This window comes from Enoplosus armatus, chromosome 24, assembly GCF_043641665.1.
Source record: "Enoplosus armatus isolate fEnoArm2 chromosome 24, fEnoArm2.hap1, whole genome shotgun sequence".
NCBI lineage: Eukaryota > Metazoa > Chordata > Actinopteri > Centrarchiformes > Enoplosidae > Enoplosus > Enoplosus armatus.
The window spans coordinates 6,914,688-6,928,228 of NC_092203.1; the positions used below are offsets into that span (position 1 = coordinate 6,914,688).

At 39.4% G+C, this 13,541-nt stretch overlaps 1 protein-coding gene across 1 annotated transcript; it reads left to right on the forward strand.

Annotated features, from left to right (window-relative positions):
* Window positions 1-217: 217 nt before the first annotated feature.
* LOC139306996 (T-cell surface antigen CD2-like) lies at window positions 218-8,510 on the forward strand. Its single transcript, XM_070930955.1, is given in 8 exon segments — window positions 218-329; window positions 5,278-5,568; window positions 5,813-5,886; window positions 6,674-6,868; window positions 7,026-7,089; window positions 7,283-7,360; window positions 8,017-8,228; window positions 8,363-8,510. Coding segments are annotated over 8 exon segments (1,116 nt in total). The 3' UTR covers window positions 8,453-8,510.
* Window positions 8,511-13,541: the final 5,031 nt, after the last annotated feature.

Genomic DNA, 13,541 nt, shown 5'->3' on the forward strand with positions numbered 1-13,541 from the left:
GACGGTTATATATTGAGTTACTGAAGCAATAAAAGCAGAATAAGAAGCGCACTTCTCTCTGTCTAAATATAACAATGGTGCTGCTTGTTTTGTTCTTTGACAATGACGGTAGATAGGGCCTCATGGATCACTTCCTTTAGAAACCACAAGCACACACACATAGGCTGACACACACAGAAAGGAGCTGATCTAGCTCTGACAGGAAATAACCTTGATAATGGAAAGCGGCTGTTCTTCTTTTTAGCTGAATATGATTAGGATGAAGATGAAGATGGCTGTTGTCTCCACGGTCACTGTGCTCCTGCTCTGCTGCTGCATCGCATCCACAGGTACTGAACAATTAAACTCTCACTCTCATTAAGTAGTAAGATATTATAATTTGACGATTTTTAGGAGTTAAGTTTCACTTTTACTTGAAAATGAACTAGTAGACATTTTGTCGGCTTTCCATTCGCATCAGATTTCAAACTTCTTGTAACGGTGCTGATTCTTAACATTTATTTCCATAAGATTTTTAAAAGCAAAACCTCTTTTAAACAAAAAAATCTTTTTAAAAACTTTTGAACTCCCTGGCCAACTGAATAACTCTTCCCTGTAAGTGCTTTTCACATGTTTTACTTTTACTTTTTTATCTCTACTATAATATGAAGTTCTTTAAAAAATCAAAAAATCTAGATCCACATTTAAGGCTATTTTCTAAATTACTAAAGCTGCTTAATTGCTGTCACACTAAAGGGGAACCAACAAAAGGAGTGAGGGTTCCCACCGTTCTTTATTTGTTCTATATTTATTTGTTTTTCTGTTCACGTCCCTATAGTTCGTCGAAAAGAAGTGTTTGTGATTGCGGATAAATGCAAGTTGAAACCTCTGCCACAAATCTCTCTTTCTCTCTCTCTCTCTCTCTCTCTCTCTCTCTCTCTCTCTATATATATATATATATACATATATATATATATATATATATAGAGAGAGAGATCTATATATAAAAATATATATAGATATAGATATAAAGATGAAAGAAATCACAAGGGGATGTTGCCTGCAGCAGAAACACGCTGCTGATGTGGTAACATTGGTCTGAAATGAGGTTACAGAGGACGAACAGGAAGCTAAACAGAAAAGCTTCAGCCCAGCTGACCTTCCGGAGCAGCACTCACACAGCACAGAAGAGCAACAATATCATTTCAACAGCTAAAGTAATGAGAAATATACTAAAAATACATTTACATACATGCAGCAAGTAAAAGCCATGTTTGAGACCGAGTGATAGAAAATATAGATAATGATTTAAATAGAGTTTTTCTGTATAAATACATTGATAAATACATGTAGAAACTTTGGTCAAACACGTGATACATTTGTTTCAAAAAGTTTTACATTAAGAGTTGCTGGATGATCTGATCTGTAGTTGATTAAAATACTGAAAATATGAAATTATCTTAATGTTCTTAATCTTAATAAAAATGCATTTAGTATATACTCAACAAAACAAATGATTAAATATAATCATCAAAAAGCAGTTATAGGTGTTGCAGACAAACAGGTTGAGGATCTTATTGTCTCTGATTTTTAAATGTCAAAGTTGCTGTTTGGCCTGTTATGTGAACAAGTTGCAGCATCAAAGGTGTGAAATGTGTGTGTGTGTGTGTGTGTGTGTGTGTGTGTGTGTGTGTGTGTGTGTGTGTGTGTGTGTGTGTGTGTGTGTGTGTGTGTGTATATAGCTTATACCCACATTCGTCTGTTGCTTCCTGGAATTACCTCTTGTTCTGTGGTAATAATGGGAAAAGCTTCTTCATTTAATGATCAAGAATTTAACTCTTTATGTTGAAACGGAAAAAAGAAATACATGCTGTCTTATTATTATTTTGAGACATGACTTCATCACCTTATATTAAGAGAATAGATACTGTCCCTAATAGTTTTGGGACTTCTCTTCATGTCAAAACTGAGAGGAATGAGTCCAAGAAACGGATTAGGTAGAGCAAAATATACAGAATCCCATAATCCCAAGATGATCAGACATTTAAGTCACCATTATATCAAAACAGTATGTGATACATTGACTAATCTAATTGTTATAGGTGAAAATGAGCAGTCTTTTATCTTAAGGCGGACTTTTGTTATTGTATGTGTGAATTGCATCATTTAACGTCCTCTCAGTTCGATGTCACAGTGATATCCAGCATCTCTAACTTCTCTGCTCTGATGATTTAAACTTGTATACTGCTAGACGTGATCTTCAGATATAGTATGACAAAAAGTGATGCCAGTGATACCACCAGCCAATCAAGGTAGTGGATCATGTATTATGCAACTGTTTCTCTGGAAACCAAATGAGCTTTGATGAAACTGAACAGTTTTTGGTGTTTATTACTTGTATGTGTGTCACAGAAAGAGGATATAGTATTAGTTACTATAGTTTGTTTGTTTCTGCTTAAGCCTTCAGCACAGTAATCCTTGATAATGTTTTTTAAATAAAGGGGGCTCTTCTATCACATCACAGCACTCCTGTTACCTACATTTATGTACTATTACAAGATTTTGCCAAATATGTTTTGCTTCTTTTAAGGGCACTTTTGCGAGAGCAGTTGCCTATTACTTCCACTGAAATGAAGACATTAACCTAGTGACTCAAAAGTGTGTACCAAAGAAAACCACCAATTGGTATTTTTGTAATGTCATATGGAAAAATATTAATGTTCTGCCTCACCAGACGATGGCTCATGTAACCACTGTTTTCCTGTGGGTTCCTTCATAGAAAATGAAACTGTCAGAGTTGCATTCTGTGATTGCAAATCACATTAAAACAAGATTCAGGCTGCTTTTTCTACACCTCTTTATTACAGAAAATGTTGGTATTTATATATTTTATGAAAAGGAAACATATACACAAATAATATATAATACTTTTTTTTATTTTTACACATTTACAAAAAAGAATTGGTCGGCCAACTAGTCAGATCTTGACGTTTAGCACATGAAAATGAAGGTGGGCCGTTAAGACAGTCACATACGGGAGTGTGTTATGCTGTGCATGGCCTCTCAGCAGACTGTGGTCTGAACAGAGACAACAGGATATAATACATACATCATCCATCTTCAGTGCACGCAGGCTTTGTGACAAGGTGAGACGATCTGTGCAGGATGGCTGCAGAGTTTTGCTTGATGCAGTGTGAAAGGTGCACACAGACAGGAGTGGGCAACAAATCATAAAATATACAGTGCATCCGGAAAGTATTCACAGCGCTTCACTTTTTCCACATTTTGTTATGTTGCAGCCTTATACCAAAATGGATTAAATTCATTTTTTTCCTCAAAATTCTACACACAACACCCCATAATGACAACGTGAAAAAAGTTTTTTTGAGATTTTTGCAAATTTATTAAAAATAAAAAACCTGAGAAATCACATGTACATAAGTATTCACAGCCTTTGCTCAATACTTTGTTGATGCACCTTTGGCAGCAATTACAGCCTCAAGTCTTTTTGAATATGATGCCACAAGCTTGGCACACCTATCTTTGGGCAGTTTCACCCATTCCTCTTTGCAGCACCTCTCAAGCTCCATCAGGTTGGATGGGAAGCGTCGGTGCACAGCCATTTTCAGATCTCTCCAGAGATGTTCAATCGGATTCAAGTCTGGGCTCTGGCTGGGCCACTCAAGGACATTCACAGAGTTGTCCTGAAGCCACTCCTTTGATATCTTGGCTGTGTGCTTAGGGTCGTTGTCCTGCTGAAAGATAAACCGTCGCCCCAGTCTGAGGTCAAGAGCGCTCTGGAGCAGGTTTTCATCCAGGATGTCTCTGTACTTTGCTGCATTCATCTTTCCCTCTATCCTGACTAGTCTCCCAGTTCCTGCCGCTGAAAAACATCCCCACAGCATGATGCTGCCACCACCATGCTTCACTGTAGGGATGGTATTGGCCTGGTGATGAGCGGTGCCTGGTTTCCTCCAAACGTGACGCCTGGCATTCACACCAAAGAGTTCAATCTTTGTCTCATCAGACCAGAGAATTTTGTTTCTCATGGTCTGAGAGTCCTTCAGGTGCCTTTTGGCAAACTCCAGGCGGGCTGCTATGTGCCTTTTACTAAGGAGTGGCTTCCGTCTGGCCACTCTACCATACAGGCCTGATTGGTGGATTGCTGCAGAGATGGTTGTCCTTCTGGAAGGTTCTCCTCTCTCCACAGAGGAACTCTGGAGCTCTGACAGAGTGACCATCGGGTTCTTGGTCACCTCCCTGACTAAGGCCCTTCTCCCCCGATTACTCAGTTTAGATGGCCGGCCAGCTCTAGGAAGAGTCCTGGTGGTTCCGAACTTCTTCCACTTACGGATGATGGAGGCCACTGTGCTCGTTGGGACCTTCAAAGCAGCAGAAATTTTTCTGTAACCTTCCCCAGATTTGTGCCTCGAGACAATCCTGTCTCGGAGGTCTACAGACAATTCCTTTGACTTCATGCTTGGTTTGTGCTCTGACATGCACTGTCAACTGTGGGACCCTATATAGACAGGTGTGTGCCTTTCCAAATCATGTCCAATCAACTGAATTTACCACAGGTGGACTCCAATTAAGCTGCAGAAACATCTCAAGGATGATCAGTGGAAACAGGATGCACCTGAGCTCAATTTTGAGCTTCATGGCAAAGGCTGTGAATACTTATGTACATGTGATTTCTTAGTTTTTTATTTTTAATAAATTTGCAAAAATCTCAAATAAACTTTTTTCACATTGTCATTATGGGGTGTTGTGTGTAGAATTTTGAGGAAAAAAATTAATTTAATCCATTTTGGAATAAGGGTGTAACATAACAAAATGTGGAAAAAGTGAAGCGCCGTGAATACTTTCCGGATGCACTGTAAGTGTAGCCAAATACTGTGAAAAATACACGACTGAAAGCCAATAAATACGTATAAATCCAAATTAAAATGGTCTTACTTATATAGCACTTTACAGTTAAGGTCTCACTCACCCATTCACTCACCGATGGCGACCGAGCTGCCATGTAAGGTGCTGGGTTCAGTGTCTTACTCAAAGACTGCGCTGCTGTACCTCCTGAGTGACAGTGCTCACCACTGCGCCACCAAGACAATAACAAGCAATTACTGTCATCTAATATACATGAATATTCATTACATTTGCTGTTAGCGTAATTATCAAAGGGATCGATGTCGAGGTGAGGCGAATGAAATGGCTCAAAAGTGTTTTTTTGAAGTTTGCATGCACAAAAATATGAATTGTCATGACTCACTGCTAAATTTGCTGATTTCTGTTCCAAAGATTCTCAGGATAATTGTGACAATGCTGCAACAAAGGGGAACTTTACTGTGCTTCTGAACCACGAACTGGGGCAGTCAGAAATACTAAGATGGAGACACAACAAGGACCTAATCTTAAATCGAAAGCAAAACGGCGGTTTTGTCATCGGGAAGACGGAGGATATTTATGAGAATGGATCCTTGAAGCTGACAAATCTGAAAAAAACCGACGCAGGGACATACATCCCTGAGGTTTATGATAAGAACGGACAAGCAATAAGGAATTTGAAAAGCATACATTTATGCATATTTGGTAGGTAACAACAAGTTCTGATTACATTTCCTTTGTTTAGATATGTCTTGATATATCTGTACATCCCTTTTAATACCTTACCTGGGTCAGAAACAAAGGTCTGCAGCCTCCTAAACAGTTTTCACTATGTTACCTTATCTGTTGAATATGTTCACTTAGATATAAACATGAAATATCCATACATCCATGCATAATGAGCACTATTTCAAATAATGTTTGATCTAATCAAATCTGCTCCACTCAGACCCCGTCCCGGAGCCTGAATTGAAAGTCTTGTGTCATTCATCCTCTGTCGTATTAACCTGCACTGTTGGTGAGGTAAGAACAAATGCACAATATGTTCCAACTGATTCCTCCATAAAGATATGAAGAATCTGTAGGCAGAGATATGGGGGTATGTGGCCTCCTTTCCACTCCTCTAAAGCCAAACATGAGTTAGGTGTTCACTGTAAGCACTCACATACAGATGCTGATTTCTGATCTGTATTATTTTATTATTTAAGTTAGGGAAAAAATGTGGAAAGCAAAACCCAGCTTTTGTTTTTAGCAGATTTTGGCTGCTGTAAACAGCCGTTATCAGAAATGACAAAGTAAAAGAATAATCTCTTTCTTTCCATGCACAAGTTTTTCTCTTGTTTTCACTTGAGTTGGAAGTCATAGCATTAGCTGGTTATGGGGCATTTTGGGTCAATAAAAGAGAAAGAAACTTTACGAGGGTAGTTAATCGTTCCTCATGTTGCCTCGTCAAAGTAAAAGCCCTGAGAAATCTACAAAATATGAGTTTTTAATGAATGTCACATTGCAAAAAACACTGTATATATATATTCAGATTTTCCAGCTACTTAGCTTAGCCCTCATCTGTAGCATGCTGGATAAAGGATTAAACCCTAAGAAAATATCTAAGTGTGTGTACTTCTCATGCAAGTAAGAAAGTCTTTGTCCTTGAAAACATGTTTGGAGCCTACTTTGTGGTCTCGCCCAGAGTTTTTCAAGTTTTAATTGTCCTGCAAGGTTTTACTGCTGGTCTTTTACGTTACATTTGAAGGTCTGCATATTTTCATGATAACCCTCTAATAATTCATCCATTCATAATATTGTCACCCAGGAGAGACGCGACGATATCAAGTTTGAATGGTCTCAGAATAACAAGGTGATGGCAGGGGCGAAGGGTCATGTTCTGACACTAAACGCCAAAAAGGTGGAGAAAGATTCCTTCAGTTGCAGAGTTCATAACCTCGTCAGCTCTATGACCAGTGCATCTGTTGACAGACCCTGCTTTAAGCCCAGTGAGTATTATCCAGTGGTTACTACAGCCACATGTCTCTGTGGCCTGTTGTCACCAGTGGGATGTGGCCCAGCCAATGACTTTTACCTCACATATGATGGAAGTCACACAGAAAAAACATTAAATCAATACTCATTCAACGTGTCTCTCCTCTTGTCCTCCTTAAGGCGAGTCTCCCATCTTTCCAGAGACAGTGTTTGGAATCAATACGTGGATTGTCGTGGGCGGTGGAGGAGGTATGTATGCTCTCTGCGTAGCTCCACAGATAAAGCATGGCAGTATCTTTTATCAGAGTGTAATACAGCTTCTTAACTTTATATATTTCTCCTCACAGCATGATGAGCTGTATGTGGTTAAGATGAAATACAGTGGAATTATGATTAAAGGAATTACACTTTATTAAAATATGCAGTTGTTGATCCTCATCAGGTGTTGTTGTGCTGCTGATTATCATGGTCATTGTTTGCTGCATCCATAACAGACGGAAAAAACGCTTGCAGTTGAAGGGTAAGGGTTTTTTTGTTTATTTTTAACCACCTGGTTGTCATAATCCATGTTAAAAAATGGCCCTTACCATAACCTTAACCTTACTACAGCATCACACTGTAGCTGTTATGGACTGAGTGTATGGACAGCAAAGTTCTGTTGTGACGAAATGTTAACAAAACAAACAGTTTAAGCTGATTGGATGAGCTTGTGGGCCACCGCTCCACCCATTCTCTGTGCAATACTTGAAGGTTACTTGTGGGGTTCCCCAAGGCTCAATGTTAGGCCCAGCATTGCATTTATTTTGTACATGAATTATATTTGTAAGGTTCCCAAAACATTGAAATGTTTTATTTGAAGATGATACACATTTATTTTGCTGTGATAACATACAGAATACATACAGACTTCAAACTTGTGGTTAGTAATCATACGAGCTCCAGCATGACCGCAAAATCCCCCCGAAAGTTTGATGTATATGTTGAACACAAAGCAGATCAAATTCTTTATGCCTGCCTTGGTTTAGCTCAATGCAACCTTCAAAGAGACGTTGTGACATAGAGTATTTGAAGTGGATAAAATGGAGGTTATTTAAGATACGTATGAGTATAAAGATATACAGATATATAAATGGCGCAGTGTGATCCTTCATCTATGTTTATTTCCTTACACAACAGACGAGAGGGAGCTTCGTTTGGTGTGGACCAATGACCAACAGCATCATCAACATAATCATCCTCCCGATCAACATCAACATCACCATCACCAGCAGCAGCCAGCCGGTCACACCGGTCCTCGCCAACATCGTTCCAAACAGCCACGCGACCAGCAGCGTCCCAGAGCCCCTGACCACGGTCACCCTCTGCCCAGTCCCAGAAGACCCTCACAGGTAGGAGGTTATAAAAACGAACATTAGTTGAAAAGTTGTTGCAGTATCTATCAGAAGCATTTAGAAAGTAACTCTTAAGTGCAGGTTACCAGTGTGGCGTCTGATCTGACACCCTGTCTTTCACTTCCCCTCAGGCCCCCAGACCAGTTGGTAACGTTGACTATGAGCAGCCTCCTCCTCTTCCTCAGCCCAGGAAGAAAGCCCCCAAAACACCAAGAGCGTGACACCATGTGAGTGTTGGAGTTTAGAACATGTTTTCACCTGCTTCTCTTATTTTCTTCAGTTTCTCTCCTCATTTCTTCTCTGTTGATGTTTCACCGAAGAAGATGAATTCATCCAAACTCAGCCAGGAAAGCAGTTTAAAGACACTTCACTCCTCTAAGGCCTCTCCTTGGCGTTAAACATGATGATTTCATCAGGATGGGGTGAAAATCAATTTGAACAAACTTAGTTTTTATTAAATGAAAGCAAAGTAAAAGGTGCTTGTTAAAGCTGAACTCAAACTCTTGATCTTCATTAGCTTTCAGTTTATTACGACATGATGAGCAGTCTTGGACTGCTCTAATTTGTATAACATTGCATGTCACTGGGTTTTTTTGTCATTATAATCTTTATTAAATTGACTTTTTTCTCAACATATCCAACCATTGGACCTTGAGTAAAAGGTTAAAGGTAGCTGAATATGAAGCTACTGTCAGATACAGAGTAGCTTGGCTTAGTAGAAAAACTGAAAACAGGGGGAAACCGTTAGCTTGGCTCTGTCTGGAGGTAACAAAGTCTGACTATGTGCATCTCCAAAGCTCACTAATTAACTCATTATATCTTGTTTGTTTAATTCATAGACAAACAGAACTGTAAAAACAACAAGGCGTGGTTTTACCGGGGGTTTATGTGCAGGACTCTTGGCTGGGTGCAGTGACTCCCTGGAGTCTTTATGTCACCGTGAGGTGTGCAGATGTTGTCAGGGCCAGGCTAGCTGTTTCTTCCTGCTTCAAGTCTAGCTAAGCTAAGCTAAGCTAACTGAATGTTAATATTAATCGGACAGACATGAGAGCAGTATCGATCTTCTCATCTAACTCTCAGCGAGACAGCGAAGGAGCGTATTTCCCAAAATGTCAAACTGCTCCTTTAAACAGTTAAGTTATTTGTTTGGCATCTCATGTCACATAAACTAATTTCTTGTTACAGTTTTTTTGGATGTGCGTACTTTGAATTTGATTTTCTACCTGATAGTTTCTTTCCAGACAGGCTGCAATAAAGAATGTCCTTTGAAATGTTTTCATTGTAAGAGCCACATACTGCCACAGCTGCCTTTTTAATGCAAACTATTTTATTTGTATGCACTTCTTTGTGATCTCTTTCTTGTATTTGTACTGTGAACTGATGACCAAAAGAAATCGCAGAGACAGATCCCATTCTCTCTACCTGACAAACGGTGTGACCTTTAAGCTTTATTTTTGGACACTTACTCATCTCACAGGGTTGGACACGACAGGTTAACCTAGTTGGCATAATGATATGTAAATAAATGTCACATGTGTGTAAATACAGAAAACATACAAGGAACCGGCAAGATCATTCAAAGTTGTATTTACCCTTTTTTCTATTTATCTGTAAACCATCATACCAAAGCATTTACATTGTATCCATTGAAGTGTCTGCTTTCTGTATGCAGTGACGTTTTTAAATAAATGGTATGAATTATAATGCGACTCATGTAAGTGGTAGAAATGTTTGAAACTGCAGCTCGCTGTTTTTCAGGCTGAATGCACAAAACAACACAGGCAGACGCCGTGTGTGTGTGTGTGTGTGTGTGTGTGTTTCATATCCTGTGTCTTTTTACTGAAAATGTGTTGTGGTTTTGAGCTGTACGTGCCAAGCTACTGCTGAGTTCAAAATTATTATCTGGTTTGTGTGTGTGTGTGTGTGTGTGTGTTCCGGAGGTTTGTTCTGTACTTGTGGCTAAATGACAAAATTTACCATGAAAGTCATTTTTGCAGCTATTCTGAAGTGATCTACTTTTATTTCATGAATTTAAATGTATTTTAATTTTCTGCTCACTACTTCTCTGCCTCATTATGTTCTACTGCTGTTTCTTTACGCCCACACAGTGCCGCTGTTAGCTGATTTTCACGACTTTCATTCCCTCTTAGGATGTTATGCTCTTGTCATAGTCTCCAATGTAATGGATGAACAGCCGTTTTAAATGTTGAAACTTGCCATTTAATGTATTGTTCCAGAGTTATTAGAGGACAAGAATAAACACATTTTGTGCAGAAGAAATATGAATCATCTCATGACCCCGGCATTTGTCTTGTGACCTACGTGGGGTGTCCCGACCCCCAGGTTGGGAACCACAGACCCATGGGATTCAACACCAACACGTCAGCCAAGAACAAACCATCTAAAAATGTATTCTATGATAATATATGCGAGCACAATCTAGCACAATCTGCCAAACAGTGCATATAATTATCACCTTGACTTGCTGATGTACAATAGTGAGTGAGTGAGCACTATCATTGTACCACGTATATTCTGTGCATGTTGTTCAGTCTCTTACCTTCCTGTTGTGAATACTCCGGCGATCCTGTCTCTCTTTCTTTCTAACAGCTGGAGTGATGTCGGTGTTCACTTCATCAGTCTATCAGTTAATTTTTCAAGCAAAGAGTGGCTTTTTTTAATCCAAATCTTTTATAGCTTGATTCCTATTCCGCAGAGATTAATTGGTTGCATTTAATTTAATTTATTTAATGTTGACCCATTATTTCCACTAGATGGTGCTGTAGCATCATGAACACAGGGTCAATCGGGTGAATTTGGGGTAACAGCAGTCAAACCAGATTTTTTTCCTTTCATAACTCAATGTATTATCTCAAGAAAGAAAAACCGACATGTTTACCAATTATATGAGGAACAAGATCAATCTTTTAGATGTGAGGAGTGACTGTTGTAAAGCTACAGGTGAGATGAGTAATGCTAGTGATGACACACATCTAGCAAGTCCAATCCTCCACCCCTTTTTACGATTAACAGTCCAGATTTAAGGTTTTATGCATTAAGTGAATAGCACTATGTCCTGAATCTGTGTTGTCAAACTTCCAGAAGATGGCGCTATATGTCCATGTTTTCTACAATAGGTCAGTATGTTAGAATAGGTGAAATGTCACACCGGAACAAATAGAGGTAGATGAATCTTAGTTATCCTTTCTTTATAGTTTTCATGGACATGCACAAAACTTGCAAAATGATCAAGTGAGGGGGAGTGCTTGTCAGATTTAGCTCTATCAGTGAAGTCTGAACACCTTCTTAAATCCTTTCCCCCCTTCATGACTGAACTATTACACTGTGTGCAGCTATAATCCACTTTATTGTTTTTCTGTGAAGAACTGATTTAAGTCTGTATACATAAAAAGACTACTATGACTACAAGATCTACTTCTGCTAATACAAACATGGTTTTGTCCTGCTGGTTTTGATTTTATTTCGTTTATTTGACAGCTTTCCTGCTGTGCATGATCACATTATTGTCTGCCTGCAGCTTTTTGCTGCCGCTTTCTTACAGTAAACAAGTCTCAATTGGACAATAGATTTCAAGTTGAGTCTTGCATCATATCTTTGAAGTAAAAAGTCTGCTCGTTCATTGAAACCAGATCCAGTGCAAAGAATCCATGACCTGGTTAATGACTGATAGGGGAGTAGGGCAGTAAGATAAGACTGCGTCCTGTCTGTGTGTGTGTTTGTGTCAGTTTGAACAGATGTTGTGTGAGGAACATATGCTACCCTGTTGAGACCACATACAGTAGTAGGCTACACACACACACACACCTAAAAATAGGATACTCACATGTATCACACCAGATGACCCATGAATATGTAACCTTTGACCCTGAGGTTACAAACCCAAGCGTCTCACCACCTCCTCTCTCTACTGAGCGGTGAACTCTGCCCTGCCCGGTGGGTCTGTGTAAATACACAGCATGGGCTCGGACACAGGACTAACTGACAACTGGCATGTGTCAAGCGTGTTAAAAAGGAGCGGCCTGCAGGGAAAATGAAAATTTGGGAGATATGAATGTTAAAATATGGTTTCATATGAGTTAGAACACCTTCGTTTTTGAAAGGACATACATATTAAAACAAACATTGTGGTTAAGCATCATCACTAGTTACAAAATGGAAGCCAGGAAAAACAAAAAAGTAAAGGGTGGTTTGCAGCTTCTAACTGCACCAATTCAATCGAGAGGCAGGTTAAATTGCATAAAATCCCAAATGATTTTAAATAATTTCATTTATTAATGGTTCCCTGTGGAGTTTTTGACCTCTATTAGAGCTGTGGAGCTGCTCTTCCATTGATCCACTGATCTACAGGTGGTAGTAACGTGTTGCAAGAAGAAGAAGACTGCTCGCAAGTGAGCATGGATGTAAACAATGCAGGATTTAAAATACTCAAAACCAGCTCTGCGAATGTTTTATAAAATGCATTCAACATGTTTGTTCGACCTCAAGGACACACACAATGTGTTAGGGGAGAAACACTGAATGTAAACATAACCTTTGTTTGTTTACAAGAAAACTCCCCAGGCCACCTTTAAGTTCCCATTAAGTTCTCATTTTGATAAATGTGCTTATTCACTTTCTCGCTGAGAGTTAGCCAAGAAGATTCATACCACTCTCGTGTATTAAATATGCAGGAGTCACTTAGCTTAGCTTAGCATAAAGACTAGAATCAGGGGTAAACAGCTAGCCACGTTACATCTCATTTGTTGGGTCCACGCTAAAACCAGGATGTAATATAAACAATTTGCCGTTTTAAGGGAAGTCATGTGACAGGCTATTTCATGGTGGGGACCAGTCGCCAGGCAACCATCGGAGACTCCAGGAAGTTCCAGTTGTTTCCAGTCTTTATGCTAGGCTAAGCTAACTAACCCCAGCTACATATTTACCATACAAACATGAGAGTGTATTTTCCTATATGTTGTACTAGTTGAGGACATCATAAAACATTTTTTTTTGTCAAATTCAGGAGATTTAGATGTGTTTTGTTCGAAACCACAAGAGATTTATAGACTAGCAGAAGTAATTTAATCTGTGTGAGGGCGGTATCCATCATATCAGAGGTGGTCCACACCGACTGGACAAAATCTGGCATGTAATAAAGACTAATATCTGCGCCATTAACCTTGTGACAGAATGATATGGGAATCTCTCCCCCTCTCTCCACCTGGGACCTCCCTGCCTCCCTCCACTCCTCCTCCAGACCGTCACCTAACTTCCGGCCACTCTCTCTCTCTCTCCTTCTCCCTCTCCCCC